The 18,885-nt window shown below is 43.0% G+C and overlaps 1 protein-coding gene across 4 annotated transcripts in view; it reads left to right on the top strand.

Annotated features, from left to right (window-relative positions):
- LOC126184525 (uncharacterized) overlaps window positions 1-18,885 on the top strand; it is a 922,262-nt gene that overhangs the window by 628,585 nt on the left and 274,792 nt on the right. For all 4 annotated transcript variants that reach the window (XM_049926925.1, XM_049926927.1, XM_049926928.1 and 1 more), the window contains one exon: window positions 16,248-16,526. In XM_049926925.1, coding sequence (XP_049782882.1) covers window positions 16,248-16,526 — 279 coding nt within the window. The remainder of the gene's footprint in view (window positions 1-16,247; window positions 16,527-18,885) is intronic.

Here is an 18,885-nt window from a genome sequence, read left to right as displayed (position 1 = left end):
AGATTCCATAAAATTCGCTGTACAATAAATTCTTGTGCCGTACAAACTGACGTTGCAGTACATTTGGATGAAGTTTGACTCTTACTATACATTTTGAAGGAGTTTTCTTAAGTTGTTTCACGCAAAATACACCGTATCTAAATAGAATGATGCCTTTCATTTTGAAACTGCGCGGTATAACATAAGTTTACATGAGTGTGCTCCACCGATGACGGAAAGATTTGCTTGTGACTCCAGCCACTGGCTGCAGGCACGTGGAGTTCAGGGGTCGGTGACTTGACCAGGAACTGCGCACTAATGCAAGGTATGATCACAGCGCACTGTCCACGTGCTGTTTTGTGCCTCCTGTTCACAGCTCTCGTATTTTCATTGTTTAACGATCCGACACTGTTCACATAATTCTGCGGAAACCCGGTCGACTGCTCTGTTTCCTTCCCGGAACAGAGTTGCTTTGTGCCTCCCACCACTGCTGATGTTTGTCGGTGTACTGCGCAACAGTAAATAACTTTTGGAATTCGCGCATACTTAAGGAGTGGAAAATGACTGCAACATAGTTTTATTACAAATACTGCTGTATGACCAAAATGTCGCAGGTTTCTTTCTCGCACACGTTTACAAGTGTTGTTTCGGAGGCAGCAACGTGACTGCCGTAGTGTATAAAAGCAGACAGCTATGTTGAGGAATGGACTTTTCGAAGGTAAACAGAAAACTGTGTCCTGTAGTTTTCAAGTAACTTTCGAACTGAATGAATGTGTGTGTTTTCTTGGGGGAACATAATTACTTATCAAGTCTCCAGTGCTCGACTTTCTAATACGTTTTTCGCGCTGCGTTTTTTTTTTAATGACTATGGGTTGTTATACATTAAGCAGAATGATAGTAGTGTGCGATATACGTTACAATGCTTTCCTGGGCTCAGTTATCTGTATATGAGAAATCCTGCATTACATGTTTATTCGCTAAGAAATGCCAACCGATAAAATGCGTAACCTCATAGCTATAGCCAACAATGTACGTGTAAAGATCATGAGAGAACTTCATACAACTTTTTGACTAGTTTAATTAGCACCCACTTCGCACTTCAATGTAGGGCAACAAATAAATTTCATCTGCTTTACCCCCCAACCATGTATTCCTGTTGCATTAAACCCACCAAAGAAACATTTTCATTTTGAAATACAACGTTGTTGCCGATTTATTTTGTGTCGATACTATTTTTCACTCTATATTACGCGTATGTGGCTTGTAATGTGTTTATTCAGGTCTTTCTTCTGTTGATGTTTCCTCCGTAATCCGTTGCCATGAATTCATGTTTCCATGGTAGGCTATGGAATCAGAACCGAAACATTTACATTTTTTTATTGAAATCTTATTTTCTTTTTAGTGTACTCGAATCTAGCTCATCCATTCTTGTTTGTGTGCTTTTCATCCTTACGAATCCTTAAGTCTTAAACGCCCTTTGAACTGCTTTTGATTCAGGCAGACAACACAATTTGTAGGATGAAGAATATCTAGGGCAGGTGTTCAAAAAATGGTTCAAGTGGCTCTGAGCATTATGGGACTTAACTTCTGAGGTCATCAGTCCCCTAGAACTTGAAACTACTTTAACTAACCTAAGGACATCACACATCCATGCCCGAGGCAGGATTCGAACCTGCGACCGTAGCGGTCGCGCGGTTCCAGACGCAGGTGTTCAAAACGGAAGCGTTCTGTGCTGTTGATCTCTGAGTCTGTAGTTGACTGTCCTGTGTATTGTTGCTGTCTAGGGTGAATCAGAACATTTACCGCAAACCGGAGAAAATGTAATTGTCATAAAGAGGAGGATTTCTGGCAAGCATCTCTTTATCTCCTGGCTTACTACATTGTTTTGCAGTTCCTCTTTCATATTTAACGTGCAAGTTAAAAATACTCTAACTGTATACCTCGACTGACTATTCCTAATTTGCTGACTTTTGCCATATCTGTCACTGCTTACAAACCTAAATCACCGACGTATACCGGGAGCATTGGTTTTGAGGAATAGAAGGTGACAAGTGCGCGGGCAACACTCCAAGTATGTGATTTGAAACTCACTGACAGACTGAAACTGTGTGCCGGACTGGGGCTCGATCTGGGACCTTCTCTTTTCACGGGCAAGTGCTCTACGGACTGAGCTATCCAAGCACGACTCAAGACCCACTCTCACATCACTTCGATCAGCACCTCATCTCCAAACTACCAAACTTTACATAAGTTTTCCTGCATACCTAGCGGGGGTAGCACATAGGATACTTCGGAGATTTGGCTTAGCCGCTGCCTGGGAGATGGTTTCCTTCTGGCACACAGTTTGAATGTGACAGAAAGTTTATGAATTTGCTATATTTCTTTGCATGGTTTGACTACTGAATGGATTTGGTAGGGGGAACATTCATTGCTTTTTAGCTATCTCAGACCTTAGATATTCTAAAGGTGAATTGCTATTACAAAGAAGAAATAAATTTAAAGTTGTTCAGGACTGAAAGTGTGGAAACCTTATGTAAATTGTTCGCTTGCTTACTAACGGAAAGAAACCAACATTTTATTTTGTTGTCACCTAAGCTATGTTGTACTCTGTGCTTTTTTGTGTTGTTACTAAATAATGCAGTACTGAACACGTTGCCGACATAAGTGATTACTAGTTCAGTATTTTAAGATAACCAAAGATTTTAAAGTCCGCTGGCTGCGCCAACTCATATCTACAGCAATCTAACCCATCGTAAAAGTTAAGATTTTGACAGGATTGTATAAATACCAAATCACAAGCAATAATACACAAATTTATTTATAAACTAGTGAAACGCTTCGTGTAGCCGTTTGCCACAGAATTGCTAAATATCTTACATATGAAAGTAACCTAAGTTTATTTGCCGATCCGTTTCGAAACGTGTTTACCCCATTTTTAAAATTACGGCGGAATCGTATGTTCAGAGTGACAAAATAAACTTATCGTAAAGATGTTCTTTTTCAGTGGAGGCGTGTAAGAATGATAGATGAACAAGGAGATGGGAATAGTTACATGTCAGAAAAGAGAAACTCCTGTTGCATTCAGAAGATTTTAGGATTGGGAAGTAACGAACGTCTCGTTCCTGAAACGCGGATTCTCTTGACACTTCGCACATCAAACTTGTATTGGACGTGTTCGCCTGATGTCTAGCGGAGTAGCTGTTAAACGACTACACAGGCGTGCCGGTGGTGTGTAAGTGTCTTGACGAGAGGATGTAGGTTATTGTGGGCCTAATGGAGGCGAAGTGCGTGCCCGAAGTCACCTGACCACGTGGGTCGCCCCCGCTACTGCCACAGACGGGACAGCTCCCGCGGGAAACCAAGCTGCAGCTGCTGCATTATTCTTCCAAGTTTCCTTTCCCCGTTTTCTGTCGGCAGATATCTAACCAGAAAATGATTGACGACTATTAGAGAGACGAAATTCCTATCTCGAATAGTTCCTTATCGATTTATTTTTTAAAAATCGGTAAGGTTACAGAAAGCACTGCCCTTCCCGAAGGTTCCGCGCCGCATGCAAGGAGCGCAGAAATAGCCAGCGGCTGGCGTTGTTTCCAGTGCAGCTCGACGCTCGCATGTCAGCGGAAGTGCCGGCAAATGCCGCGCCACGACGGGCTATTTTCGTTGTAAGTGGAATTGCGGCGCTCATTCCTGCCTTCGCACAGGTTCTTTTGTTATCCTGTGTTAAATTCGTAGATTACGATAGCCTAGCGAAATGACGCACAGGGCAAGCAACTGAACTCGCAGTCGCGAGGGGCGTGCTGAAAATTGCGATCTGGCCTTCCTGAAGCAAATTTTACGCAGTTTCTGAAGTCATCCTAGTAGGCCGTCACCGATTCGTGCATCTTCCTCCGTGTAAACTGAACTAATGCTCTGACAGTAAATGTGAAACAGTCGCGAAAACGTGAAACTACGATAAAACTTGTAGGATTATCCGAAATTAGCATTGTAATTCCACCATTTCGTGTTTAGCATATCACATAGTGAAATAGTATGTACAGACTATTCTAAAAATGTTGTATGATAATGTAAACTTAAGTGTAAGTGGTGTTTTAATGTATTGCATTTGTAATGTACTCACAACGTCTTCGTGTGTCGACGTAAATCGTTAGCTTGTATCCTGTTACAAACAAAATGATTTTTAGAGCGGAATATTACGCGCCCATTCCATAGAGCGGTCGAAAATTATCTCAATTTATCGATACGTGTTAACTGGCCCAGTAAAATATGAAAAATAACTAGTAATCCAGAAGCGACAGCACCGCCATCATCCGCGCTTACTTTACCGCCATGCAGCAGTACTGCCCAATCGCTGCTGGAGTTTATTCTTCGTTTTTTACTGTCCCTGTCAATACACATCGATAAAAAATATTGCACTAGGCTAATTTGTGACTGTTCTATCGAATGGGCACGTGTAATTCCGCTTTAAAAATAATTACGTGTAACGCGAAACACATCGACAATTTCCATCCACACTGGGTATCGCATGAAAGACGTGATCGGCATTATTTGTTTGGGATGAGTCCTACTACACATATCAGAAACGAAATTGCAAATTATCTGCCGAAACATTTGAGAAAATGCACCTAATGACTCTGAGGAGGGACGCCCAGTATATAAAATTCCATGCTAGTGAAGTCACTCATTATGGTAACTAAAAAAATCCGTTTTGATTAGATAAAAATGTTTGAAGTTTCGCAGGCAATGGTTCCTTTCACAGTCCATCGTATATGTAGCTAAATTCTTAGCAACCTGGTGAACCTAAGACGATTCATCGTAGATAAATTGCAAGGTGTGCGTAATCGCTTGTACAGCCACTGGCAATTTGGCGTCTGTTTGGCCCAGCGCGAAAATAGTTTGAGGTAGTTGGCCAGCGTCTCTTGTTAAGACTAATTGGTGTATGGTAAAATGAGCATACTGAGATGTTCGAATTCAAGTTTTGAAGAATGTCTTCAATGTTGACTAAGCAACTGTTGATAACACATTCGTGTGCACTCGCTATGTTACTGTTAGCTGCGTGCTCTTAATGTTTCACTGCGTCTTCTTTTTTATTATTTTCTACTGTACCCGACAGCTCGAGACATAGTTTTATTACACTGGAAGAACCGGTACATTAGCTTGCGGTTCCAGGTGTTAGGATGCAGGCTGCGATGTTACAGCGGTCAATTTTGTTCAGCAGCAGCTGTCCTCTGTTTGGTGACCTACTGAGGCGAGGGGTGGACTGCAGCAGTTCGGTGAACAGTCTATCATTTTGTAGGTCATATTCTCCAGCGGAACAGTGAAGAAGAAAGCCGGGGCTGGAGTAATAGAGCTATTTGCGAGACTTTTTCTGAGAATAGTTTTGTTAAGCAGTTGTGTCCATCACTCGTGGCGCGTATTGTTTGCAAATGCAAACGAAAACCGAAAATACAGTGTTTCACCTACCGGAAACAAAGTAAATTTGATGCCGCCAGGATATGAGACGTCACGGGGAAACAGTAGTGAAGAGTGAAGATTAATCTATCAACAGATTGCCTGTTTGTCAAATGTCATACAAGGATAAATGCGCTGTCGTTGCTGTAGCGTACGTTACATAGTTATTCACCTTTATCGTGTCTTCGTTTCAAAGAAGGAAACAGTTACGAAGGCCTTTAGTGGAAACATATAGGGTCCGATCCAACATTCAAGTGAAAAAGTATGAAAAACCGCCGGAATACACCTCCAGCCGATGTTATTGGCGTGTCCACGTCGAGCGGTTTCATTTACTGTCACTTTGACAGCCTCACATGGGGGTCATCGTTCGCTATCATGCCGATAAGGAAGGGAATTTGAATTTCACGACTCCGTAACGTCGAAGGGTTTAACACGGAGTATTAACACAGATGAAAGACGGCGGAAGGAAGCGGTTGCATCTTTTTTGTGTGGACACCCAGGAATGCATCCGAAGCGGCTATAGGTAACCACGGAAAATCGGGATGACTAGACAGGGATTTAAATCTTGCTTCTATAGCTTGTGAGTCTAGAGGTTTATAAACTGGGCTGCACCGTATGGTAACCAGCAAAGTATTTTGGCACTGTTGCGTTCTGGTGGTACTTCGTAACTACATTCGAATCTTTGCTGTATTTACTTACTATAGCGGAAGGAACTGTCGCTTGTACTTACTTGCTGTCTGTTTAACGTCAGATTAAATTTCTTATGTTGAAATGTAAACGTCTATAACATATGGTAAAACCACAGACTTTCATCTGTTTTCCACATTCATTATAGTTCTCGTATTTTAGTCAAAATACGTATCGAGAGACATATGGGCCCGCCGATTAACAAACTTGCTCTGAGAATAGTTTGCTGCCCTAGATAACGAAAATACTAATCACTCTCAGTTAGGGGTTTTACGTTCACTTCCACTAGGGGCTTTAGTGGATTCGGCTACGATGGCTTGTAGTTTCATCTCTACGCACGACATGATTCGTAGAAAGGTGCTATGATTAGCTGTGTTCGTTGAGCGAATGTAAGATGTGTTACTTAAGTCGTTACTATTCCGTAAGCTGAAAATGAATTCTTCTAAAGGGTAGTACAAAAGACTTTTTCCGGATGCCGCAATTCATGTTAAGATATTGATGAGATGTTAACTCGAGTTACAAATTTTAGATTTCGAGACCTGAAATGCTCGAACGCACTTGCATTTCTGCACAAAGGTTGGTGAGCACCAGCTGACATTCCAGATTGGTACTGAAGAAAACATGACTAGTTTCCTCAAATCGGTCAAAGCTGCGAATGCTTGTGATCTTTATTTCGTTTAGGTCACGTCACCTCTACAGCCAAGGAACCTTCGTACCGCACCAGTCATGCACACTGTTCTATAAACTGGTCTCATTTCTCTGATCTGCATTTCACTTCATATTGCCGTAGTTACCTGTCTATCGAGACTTGTTCTTTCTGACAGTCCTGTCCCTTAAAGTGATGCAGCTGACATTGGTTTGTTTGTGTTCTAGAAAACACACACACACACACACACACACACACACACACACACACACGGAGAGAGAAAGAGAGAGAGAGAGAGAGAGAGGGGGGGGGGAGGGGGGTGTGCAGGGAAGCGTATTCTTTTCGCCCAGTGATCCTTAAAACTGCTGGTTCTAAATGAAAAGTGCGATATAACGTAGACAGCAATTGGTTCCTTCCAAAAAAAAAAAAAAAAAAAATGTGGCCCTCAAATTACATTGAGAAGAAGGATGAAGAAACAGAAATGAGTTATTAGGTGAAGTGGAGAGCAGGTGAGGTGCGAAGCCTTGGGAATTGGCACATGACGAGAGGCGCGTGCGTTTTTCCGGAGCGGGAGGCGAGCGCGGCCGTGCCCCGGCGGACAGCAGGCGCGCGCACGTGACCGCCGCTGAATGCGCTTCTGTTTATTTTTTGTTGGACCGGCCGTTTAGAGACGTCTGTGCGCGCAGCCAGCCGGCTCTTCGTTGCGTGCTCGCGCTTGCCGCTTCTTTTGTGGCCCAGTTCCTTCTTCTGAGATTTCCTGAAACTCTTTCCTTCTTTTTTAGAACGTAGCGTGTAACTTGAATGGCACGTGACCGTACTTGCATATGTATCGTAGACGAAGCTTTTTGCGAATCCATTTCGCTAGTTTTAACACACACTGCTCCCAGTCCTCACCCGTAAAATCTTTACAGAAGCAGGGAGAACAGTTGGCGAGTTAGCAGTATTTAGTTGTCTAAAACTATCCACTGTACAAGTGGAACAAAGGGCATACAAAACAGCCGAGCAACCGAGTCAGAGTCGGGTTTATCTGCACAGCCATTAATTCAATGTCAGGAACACGATGGATCACACCGTAGTTTATTTGATTCTGAGAATAGTTCCTTCCAAGCGTTCTTAGCTTTATTGATAGACTGTCGGGTAGCTAAAAACATAAACGACACTCCGTCGGCACATTTGGTACTGGTATTAGTATGGAAAAACTTGGTAGTCTTGCTTGAATGACACGAGCTGTCAAAAAATACGACTACTGTAAACTATTTTCAGTAACGTACGCGCTAGCTCTCGAGATTATGTCATTCTACAGTAAAGAAAGGAGGAGATTACAGTGACAGGAATTAGGAAATTCACCGCCAGTCAACGCATCTTAAGTGTACTAGAATATGTTCCAGATACAGGCGGTACTTGTCATCTCGAATACAGTGTCTCGCAACTTTCCTGTGTAGATAATACCAGACTGTGTCACAAAGAGGCATCTCTGTTTATATGATTAGCATCACAAACAATCGCTGTCCGGAAACAAAATTGAACAATACCTGACTAGAAACCGCGACAGTTTGAAAACTAGCTACTCGTCTTAGTATGCGTGGCTAACTAGTTCGGTCTATTGACAATCTTCGTATTTTATTTTCCTTCTGTAATCGTTCTGTATTTGAACAGGGGGTGTCATAGAGATCTCCAGCCACTGCTCTAGCTGGTTGCAGTAAAGAAAAAAGTTACTCTAAGATCATTTAGTTCTCTCAGTCCCATTTCGGTGAACTCCTTGCGTTCTTCACACAGTGATGACTGAAATAAAAGGATAAGTGTGTCCCGTGATCTGTTAATACGAGATGCTCACCAATATCGATTTGGTTTTGCTTTGTGTGGATTACAGCGTTTTAAACGAGACCAAAGTGTTGACGCGTGATCAACTGTAGGAGTTTCTTTTCGTCAGATTTCCGTCTGGCGTGTCTATTGCGCGTTGATAACCTAGAAAAGCGAACTCCGCTATCAGGCTCAGGAGACTACTGTTTCAGATCGGCCGACTACTGTTTCATCCTCTTAAGTTGTCATTGTGTGGCACCTGGTTAACACAGCCGCTGTCCTAGGCGCTACTACAGATTTTGAAACCTTAGTCTCCAGTTCCTCTTCATGTAGCGCCTCAGTTGTGATGCCGAGGAACCTCGTTGTAGTCGTCGCACCAAAGAAAAATCCCAAGCAATGACGAAAGCAGCGTTGAGGGTTCACACATGGAAGAAAAAAATGGTTCAAATGGCTCTGAGCACTATGGGACTCAACATCTTAGGTCATAAGTCCCCTAGAACTTAGAACTACTTAAACCTAAATAACCTAAGGACATCACACACACCCATGCCCGAGGCAGGATTCGAACCTGCGACCGTAGCAGTCCCGCGGTTCCGGACTGCAGCGCCAGAACCGCTAGACCACCGCGACCGGCCACATGGAAGAAGAATAGATATGTATTGTTACGGGAATCTTAAGATTATCTGTAGCTTTATTGCGCTCTTTCATCCTCTGGTTCCTTACAGTATGAACGTTCAGTGAAAACTGAGCTAGATTTTTAAGTTGATAGGGCAAAGACAAAAAGCAATAGGAATTACTTTTCTGCTCAGTTTCGTTCAGGACACCGCATGCTACATGAAAATAGCGTCGATAGTGCTGATGGAACTATCTGAATTATTTCTATCAATGTTATGAACGGTCTATCAGCACACTTTATTGTGGTCTTCTTTTTTGTTTTTCCGCATAACTTTGACTTTCACTCTCTTTCCCATTCAATCATTTCCATTAGAGAATAATCGCTGAAACTGCTTTACGGTTTTTGAACTATGCAAAATTTTTATGTTGATGTGTAAATAACATCAAGTGAACGCTTTTTCGTGCAACAGGCGTTGCAAGTACCTGATTTTAGAACCGGAACTAGCAAAAGACACTTGCCATTGCCTTCGTTATTTTACAATGCAGAGTCGGTATGATTCCCGTAGCCCCAATATCTGTACTGATAAGCCAAAATACTACGACCAGCTACTCCACATTTGGAACGCAGTATAGCAGCGGTTTTGCGTGGCATGGATTCGAGATGTCTTTGGTAGATTTCAAGATATGTGGCGCCAGATGTTAACACATAGGTCATTGAATTCCCGTAATTTACGGGCCGGTGGTTTTGCGGATACGGAGCTGGCACCCGATAGCGTCCCAGATGTGTTCTATCTAATTAGATCACGGCGGCCCAGGCATCAATAAGAGTTCACTGTCATCCTCCTCAAACCACAGTAGTATGATGGGTCTTGCGTCACGGATAGTTATGTTGTCGTAAGGTGCCATCGCTATCGGGAAAGACATGAAGAATAAAGGGATGTAGATGGTCCACAGTAATGTGAACAACCGCTCGCCTCTATGACTGCGTATCCAGACGCGACGATCGGCTTGGTGCACAAGAAACGAGATTCATCCGACTGACACGTTTTCATAGATGATCTGATCCTCTGTCCAATGTCGATGATCTCGTGGCCGCTGCAGTCGTAATTGTCGATGTCATTGGATCAACATGGAAACATGTAGGGAACACCTGCTGCGGAGCCCCATGTGCAACATAGTGCGATGAACGGTGTTCTTCGTAACACCAGCGTTGTACTCAGGCATCAGGTCTGCCACGGCTCGCCTCTTACGATGCTTCACACAGAGTGAGCAAGTTACTCACTTACACGTTCTGTGATGTGATGAGGCGTCGATGCCCAGCAACTTATCACCAACTCTTGGTTTCACTGTCCTTTAACTACTTTCCATACGTTCTCACGACAGTAGCACGCGTTCAGCCAACCAGCTTCGCCTTTATCGAGATTCTCGTTCCCAGACATGTTAGTGGATTTCCTCATTTCCGGCTCGTATCGTCGTAAGAACGATTCTCCATTCGCCTCTGCTCTACGTATATACTTTCGTTACAGCGTCCGTGTCATCAACGTCAACCATTCAGCATTCAGTTTCGCGGTGGACAGTGGTAATAATATTTTGGGCCATCAGTGTGTGTTGCTTACTCTTCTACGACATGTAACGCAAGAGCCCCGTTACACGAATATTCAGTAAAAATTGCTAGATTGTGGTAAGTGATAGAGTTGATTAGCTTCCTTCCGGTTTTTCAACTTTCTGTAATGAAACCATTGTCCGAGATTAATTCGTTTTGATAAGTTTAATGAGATACCATCATCTAACTTCTCTATTGCTACAACTGGCTGACAGTTTTCTGCAACTCATTGTAGTTGTAGAATTCGCTTGATTAATCACCGCAGGAAACCTGTCGGTAAGTTGTATAAACGTTACAGAGGAGTTTTTATCGAACTCAGACATGCTGTTGTTACGCTATTCTACCGTAGCGAACGTCGTCGGTAATTTAACACTCATAATAGTTGACTTTCGTGGCAGAAACAAAAGCATATTTCAGCCACAAAATAGATATGGAATTACAGGTTCTCTTGTGTGTCACATAAACAAAAATTATAGCTCTTGGACAATATTTGAGGCTACTTGCAGCGTAGGGTAGTGTAATGTTACTGTCACTGACTGGACAAGCAAACTACGTGATTTGGTACACAATTTAGAACGGAGTGCGTGTACGAGGCCACTTCTGCATCAAGCAGAGCAGAATCTCTGTTCTGATTCCCTCAAAATGGAAGCGAACTTTTGTAAGTACGAAATATATATTTGTCAGTAGCGAACGTTAAGCAAAATTAGATTCTTCATTTCGAACATGGAAGGCATGAATCACGCAGCGAAATAGACTGGAATTCACCCGTCTCGATCATGGTGCTGATACATCAATAAGCTCCAAAGACTTCTTGAAATATTCACCGTTTTAGTGAAATGATACTAAAACTTTCCATGAAATGTTATTTTACCGTAGGGTTTTAGAGTATGACACTTCGAACAGGTGACGATGTCTAGCATGATGTGGTAGACTGATGATGATGACCAGGCAGAATGGTTTAATTTGTCTTTGCCAGTACAAGCAGACCGTTCTGCATAATAGCTTGTGACATTTAACGAGGCCCTCGGTATCTGACAAATTGCTCTTCGTGAATAGCTCTGCAGATGACGGAATCGCGTGACTCTTGATGTAAGTGGAGCCACTAAACGTGCCCCGCACGTTCAGACGTACCAGCGGGTTCCATAGGCAAAATTATTGCACTGATGAATCCTTCAGCGGAATTTCACATCATGATACTTTAGATTTAATTTCCAGTTGATAATGCTCTACGATACAAATGTTTGACGTTTCTGTTATTTACATGAATGCTAAAGTGCTTTATTCTTACTCTATATTGTTACAGTAGTCTGTGAAGTGAAAACCGCATATACACTGACAGGATACTTCTGTTGCTGAAATTCTCTAGCGAATTGCAGCATAAACAACTGATGCCGCGTAAGATGCAGTTCGGTGGCAATGCCACGAAAAATGACTTGACAATCGCACTGTCTACAAATATATGCAAATGACTGCACAGTAAAGTGAAACAAAGTGGTTCATATGATTGTTGGCTGTCCGTAAGAGTTAAAGGGAACTCGATTCTACAGATTTGTGTGAAACACCTGTCAGGCCAGCAGATCGGCGTTATTTATACTAGAAAATAGTTTAAAACCACCCCTTAAATTTGTGTGTCATTGTACGTCATGGCTTTATTTAGATATCAGCATGTGGTGAGCCAAGTTCGGTTTCGTTGGCTGAGTTACACTTGTGGCAGTTATGTTACTGCCGTCAACTAAATAGTACTCTCTCCATAGTTGGGAACAACGAAAATTTTTATTACTTCCACTAGTTAAAAAGAAAGGCAGCGGTCTTGTTTACCCTTATAAACGGTGTCACGTGGTTCCTTTTGTCTTCCGTTTGCGCGCAACGGACGCCACAATCAGTAGAAATAGTTCACTTTCGGCTGCGGCTTACGTAAAGTTTTTTTTCGTTGAGACATAACGGCCACAATTACCATTATTTTACCTGTTGGTACAATGCATGTAATTGACGGTAGTTATTCACTTGTATTTTAGCAGTGTAAGTCATTCAAATGAAGTTAAGTGCCAAGTTTAACGTCAAAGGCGTTGGAAATACGCGTAAAAATTTTCATTAGAATCTCGTAGCTTATAGGTGGCGCACGACATTGTCACTGACCTAGTTTTCATGAGAAACAGCATTCAGAGCTACACCTTGCTAATCCGATTAAGGTTTTGCTAGTTTCCCTTAAACACTTCAGGCTGATTCTAGAGTGCTTCCTTCGATAAAGACGCGGCTGATGTTCTTCCCCACCCTTCTCCAGCTGATCCGAACGTAGTGATACTTTTATCGACGAAACGGCAAGCCCAAACCATCATTTCAGAAATTCTTGCAGGGTGCGGTACATCTTGCATATATAATCTATGATCCTCCCTACCTTGAATCCCTACCACTGTCCTCAGACGAATCATAAGCGTGGCGGGAGAGGGCCAATGTGTTTATCCGCTTTTTTGTCATAGGTATAAACTATTATTTGACGTTGGTCGACGCAAATATCATTGAAAGTTGCAAATATTGCGCTCTTATTGTGGAGCCCAATCTGATCTTCATTTCTATGCTGTGTCGCTTACCATCATCAACAAAATCAACTCGTATGAGCTGCCGTAAAATTAAAGTCATTGTGGCTCCATTCGTAAATGCGTTGTTTCATTTTTCATCAATAACAGTGTCTCGTATCCTACGGTGACTCCGTCGATTTAAAATAGAATTGTAGTTGCTTGTGTATCAGCCGGCCGCGGTCGCCGTGCGGTGCTAGGCGCTACAGTCTGGAACCGCAGGATCGCTACGGTCGCAGGTTCGAATCCTGCCTCGGGCATGGATGTATGTGATGTCCTTAGGTTAGTTAGGTTTAAGTAGTTCTAAGTTCTAGGGGTCTAATGACCTTAGAAGTTAAGTCCCATAGTGCTCAGAGCCAATTTTTTTTTTTTTTTTTTGCTTGTGTATCAGTTGTCTACAGTTTCGCTAAAAGAAGCCCTGTAAACTTACGCACCGCTGATTGGTGCTGTGTAATGACCTGAAATTCTTTTTTTGCCACATTTTATGGTACTCGGCAAAGTAAAAATGACAGTAGCACCAGGTTCATCGAGGCGTTTATGATTTTAAGTTAAATCCCTTTGATATCACACAGAGATATTCTGCAGTAACAGGATTCATTTACTGGTTGTGCCATCTAGTTTTAAAGCGTATGTGGTTATCACAAACTACTCGAGGCGAATTTCGAAACTGTTGCTTCACCATATCGATGACAGATTCCTTCCTTAGCATTATGGAATCGAATTTAGTATAACGCTTCTAGTTTCCTGTCGCCAGCACAGTACTACGGAAGGAAAAAAAGCCCCAATCGACGAAACTAAATACTGATTGTAAATTCAAGACAACACTTTTAAAAAATGCATATTTTAATTCTAGAAAAACACGTATATTAAAATACTTACAACAGTCCCCCAGGGCGATAGTTCCTCCGACGAGGCGGCCACAACTGCGTGCTTGCCACGTTACTGTTAATGGAAAATAAACGAATTATATTCTGCGAAGTTCATTTTCATATAAGCAAACATCACTGTATCCAAGTACAACAACTGATTCATATAAATGATACCAAATGACGGGTAAATGCAGTAAATATGCGTTGAGCAGCTGCAACTCTGCATCTATACGAATTGGTGAAATGTTAATTATTGTTGTTGTTTGTTTGATATTTAATAATGTGAAGAATGCAATTTATAAGAAATTAATATTATTTTCTCTGTTGCTGCGTAAATATTTCTTTAAATGTAACGACAAGAGAAACTTTTCTCTGTGTGTTCGACTATTCTCCTTCAGTAACTGATTCAAAGTTTGGGCGCTCTCGAAATTTGCTCAAGATAGGGTGGCCAGTGGTGTTTCTAACATCATACCGTGATTAGTTGGATACTGAATTGAAAGAGGCAAAGACTATCAGCAAATATCCGAGTAATCGGCAACGTACGGAACTTCAAAACTGTTTTAATACTTCTTGAAGTCGGTGAAGGCATCACCTTGATATAAATACGGTGCCGCAAATTTTTAATTCAGTGCGTTCTGGCTGATTAGAAGCAAAAAGTTCACCGGGAACTTATTTAATTCTTCTTTAGTGGAAATCTGTCTTAAACTTGTTGCTCCGTCTATCGACTCGCTGTAACATTAATAGCGAAGTATTTGTAAAAGTAAGCAGTTTCGTATAAGTTATGATTTGTTCCGCTAACCTTACTTGCTTCACTACAATTCTGCTTTTGTAGTAGAAACTTCAAGAGCTTGTTCTTCCGTTGTTGTCGGATACAGTCTCTCTCCTGAGACTGCACTCGTGACCTGTTCACTATTTTTTTTATTGTAAAAAAGATTTTCTCTGAAAGGAACATTTCCACGCGCTTAAGAAAAGCATTAACGTAACTACAAATTTAAATTTATTTTTGCACTGCTACGATTGTTTATGGCGTAAACAAAAATGGTTCAAATGGCTCTGAGCACTATGGGACTTAACTTCTGATGTCATCAGTCCCCTAGAACTTAGAACTACTTAAACCTAACTAACCTAAGGACATCACACACATCCATGCCCGAGGCAGGATTCGAACCTGCGACCGTAGCGGTCGCGCGGTTCCAGACTGTAGCTCCTAGAACCGTTCGGCCACCCCGGCCGGCCGCATTCGGGAGGACGACGGTTCAATCCCGCTTCCGACCATCCTGATTTAGGTTTTCCGTGATTTCCCTAAATCACTCCAGGCAAATGCCGGGGTGGTTCCTCTGAAAGGGTACGGCCGACTTCCTTCCCAATCCTTCCCTAATCCGATGAGACCGATGACCACGCTGTCTGGTCTCCTTCCCCAAACCAACCAACCAACCAACCAACCAACCAACCAACCCCGGCCGGCGTGGCTTAAACATGTAAGAGGTCGTTCATACACGGCAACTGAACAACAAAATCATTGTAGTGTCCTCTTTGTCGTTGCTGTTATTTCCACAAAATCGCAATATAGTTGGAAGCAGCCTCAAAACTCTGTGGTTATCTCATACCTAAAAACAGCGACTGATGACGCTAATGCAGGTGCATGTCTTGACAACTCTATTGCTTCTAATGTATTCCTTGTTCGTGTCAAGTAGAAATGGTTACTGCTATCGTGAGATGTCATCGTACTTCAGCTGTAAGACGCATCAATGTCTCGTGCCATAGTTTAAGAATTAGTAGCCCCGAGGTCCAGTCATAAATGCCCTAAGTATGATGTACTGCAGGAAGTTTCCCATTTGAGATAATTGCCTCCACTTTATACGTGTGTTGTTGCACTGCTTAGTCAACAGATCACTATTAGATGGTGGGCGTATCAGCTGCCTATGTAAATCGACAGTGGCAAATTAATTTCTGTGTTTTTGCTCTTGTACAACAGCTCGGTCCTTGCGCTCGGCGAAATTAAAAAAGGAGACTTTATTTGTTTGCAGGTGCTGCTGCGAGGCATAAAGTCGCACGGAAAGATCGTGACATCTGTAGTGCGGTTGTGTGAGAAAGCGGCTGCGGCTGCAGCGGCGACGTCTGCGGCTAGCGACGACGAGGGTGGAGCCTCGAGCGGGACAGCGGCGTGTGGGAGGACGGGAAGGTCGCGGTCGGCGGGCAGCGCGTGGCGCGTCGCGCGCACCCTCGAGCGCCGCTGGCACCACCTCTACCTGCGCGCGCTCGAGTGGCAGTGCCACGTCGAGGAGCTGCTCAACAGCCGCAACCCGGTACGTCACATTTCAGCTCATCCAACCATTCTTCCTTTCCCGTCAAGATCATACCAGTTGTAATATGTCCGGGACGAAAAACAGATTAGTCTTCAGTATCAGCAACATTTGAATAACACCACCTCCGTTCCATTCACGGTGTTCACGAGGGAATTGCAAATACGCAACTGGCCATTAAAATTGCAGTTCCACAAAGGATACCAAATAACGAAATTTTACTTATTGGTCATCGACAGTATAGTAGGAGAGGACATAATTAAATTTTTAGGAGCTTAGGGATATTACAGGACGCGAAATTTAGTACACAGAGCCACCTGTAGCAGCAAAAACGTCTCTCGCAACGGTTAGGTGTAGATTCGAAATCACCTTCGATGACAGATACTGTTTCAACTTTATGCCATATTTTATCAGTAGTAATGGCTGGCGAGTGGTGTCGTGCCAGCGCACATCCAGATGTTTCCAGTGGATGAGAGATCTGGAGAAAGTGCTGGCCAGGGCAACAGTGAAACACTTTCTGCAACGAAGTTGTTCGTGACAGTATGAGCGTTATCATGTTGGAAGATAACGTTACGGAGGCCTCTAAAAGAAGACCAGCCATTGACTCTAACACGTCAGAAATGTAACGTCTGATATCCATATTACTGCGCGTGCGAACCATGTACCTTATGGCATGCACATACCATCACGCCTGGTGCAGGGCCCGTATAAGGACGAAGAACGTAATGTGACAGCTTTCGTTCTTGTCAGACGTTCTGCACCCAAATCCGTCCGGCGTGATGCTGTACACATGACCGAGACTCGTCTGAAAAGGCTACGTGGTCCCACCGCTGTCGTTGCATTTCTTGTTGCTGCCGCGTCATAGGGAGCCGGAACAAGGTTCAAAAATGGCTCAGAGCACTATGGGACTTAACTTCTGGAGTCATCAGTTCCCTAGAACTTAGAACTACTTAAACCTAACTAACCTAAGGACATCACACACATCCATGCCCGAGGCAGGATCCGAACCTGCGACCGTAGCGGTCGCGCGGTTCCAGACTGTAGCGCCTAGAACCGCTCGGCCACCCCGGCTGGCCCGGAACAAGAGTTGCCGTGCTGTCAGTTGGTGGTGCACCAGACGTCGTCCGGCTGTCCTTGTGGGTACTTACCTTACTGCAAAGAAGTCCAGTTCTCGCCTCGAGGTACATGATGTGGCTGTACGGACGAGCGACCATTACATCTTTCGTCTCCGGCGCTTGTCGCGTTGGTCAGTTGAGATCCTGCATGGCACTGAGTGTGGCTCTAGCGAATTAATCGATTTCGCATTTGCATGATAGTCGCGAGCAGCAATATCGTGGAACGGTAAACAACAGTCTCGATAGTCGACGACCCTGGCGTTGTCGGATTCCCAAAAGTGGTGGAAGACTATCTCCTTCTTACGTGAGGTGTAACATGATTACAACCAACCAGAAGCACATTTTCTAAGTAAGGATCTAGCTGAACAGTGTTCCCTTATACATAATGTAGATGGCGGTACTCCTAACTAATTTCTGGAGTCGATGATGTGATTGGTTTTGATCTGAGGAGAATGTAAAGTTACAGATAGCTATAAAAGTACAAGTTGATTCACACAAAGAACAAAACAACAGCCAGCCACTATTGAAATGCTATTTACTTACGCAAATAGCGCCGTTGCCGATTTCAGACAGACAGGTTCATCTTCCGACGGCTATTGATGTTTACGTTAGTTGTCGATGGCCCCGGCCCCGTCACCCTTGTGATTGTAGTTTCTTGATGAGATGATGGATCCCTACAGTAAAAAACTATGTGAGAAATGGCATATTTAATTCTAACTGTACCAAATAACCAATGAAAACAATGTATACAAATCTTTAAGGTGGAACTGAATTAACAGTGGTTGGTTCTTGATTCGTTAACTAACAAGTAGAATGTATAGGAGTGTGTCATGTTTTAAGAATATACTTAGTCTTGTCCTTAAAGCTACATTTTCAGATAACAAAAACTCAGTTTGCAGGTTAGCTCGATTAGGGAACTGAAGATTCGATAGATGAAAGGGCCAGTTAACAGACTGTTGACCAGGGGCTGAGCCATACTTTTACATACAAGTCTTTTGGATATTTTACCTCTTCTTAATTTCCGTACTTGATAAGTAAATTTCCGTCTTATAGAAGACATAAATAATTTATTACTTTTCTACCCATTCACGATGCAGCACTGTAAGTGCTATCTTCAGTGTTTCTTGTATCAGTATTCTTTCGCATATAACGCCAGCAGTATTTTGTGCAAGTGGTGTCATATGAAACATACTCTATCGTGCCTTGCATATTTGTAGTGCTGTCTATATTGTCCGGTTATGGGTCGC

The sequence above is a fragment of the Schistocerca cancellata genome, chromosome 4 (genome assembly GCF_023864275.1).
Source record: "Schistocerca cancellata isolate TAMUIC-IGC-003103 chromosome 4, iqSchCanc2.1, whole genome shotgun sequence".
Lineage (NCBI taxonomy): Eukaryota > Metazoa > Arthropoda > Insecta > Orthoptera > Acrididae > Schistocerca > Schistocerca cancellata.
This window is presented reverse-complemented; position numbering and strand designations above follow the sequence as displayed.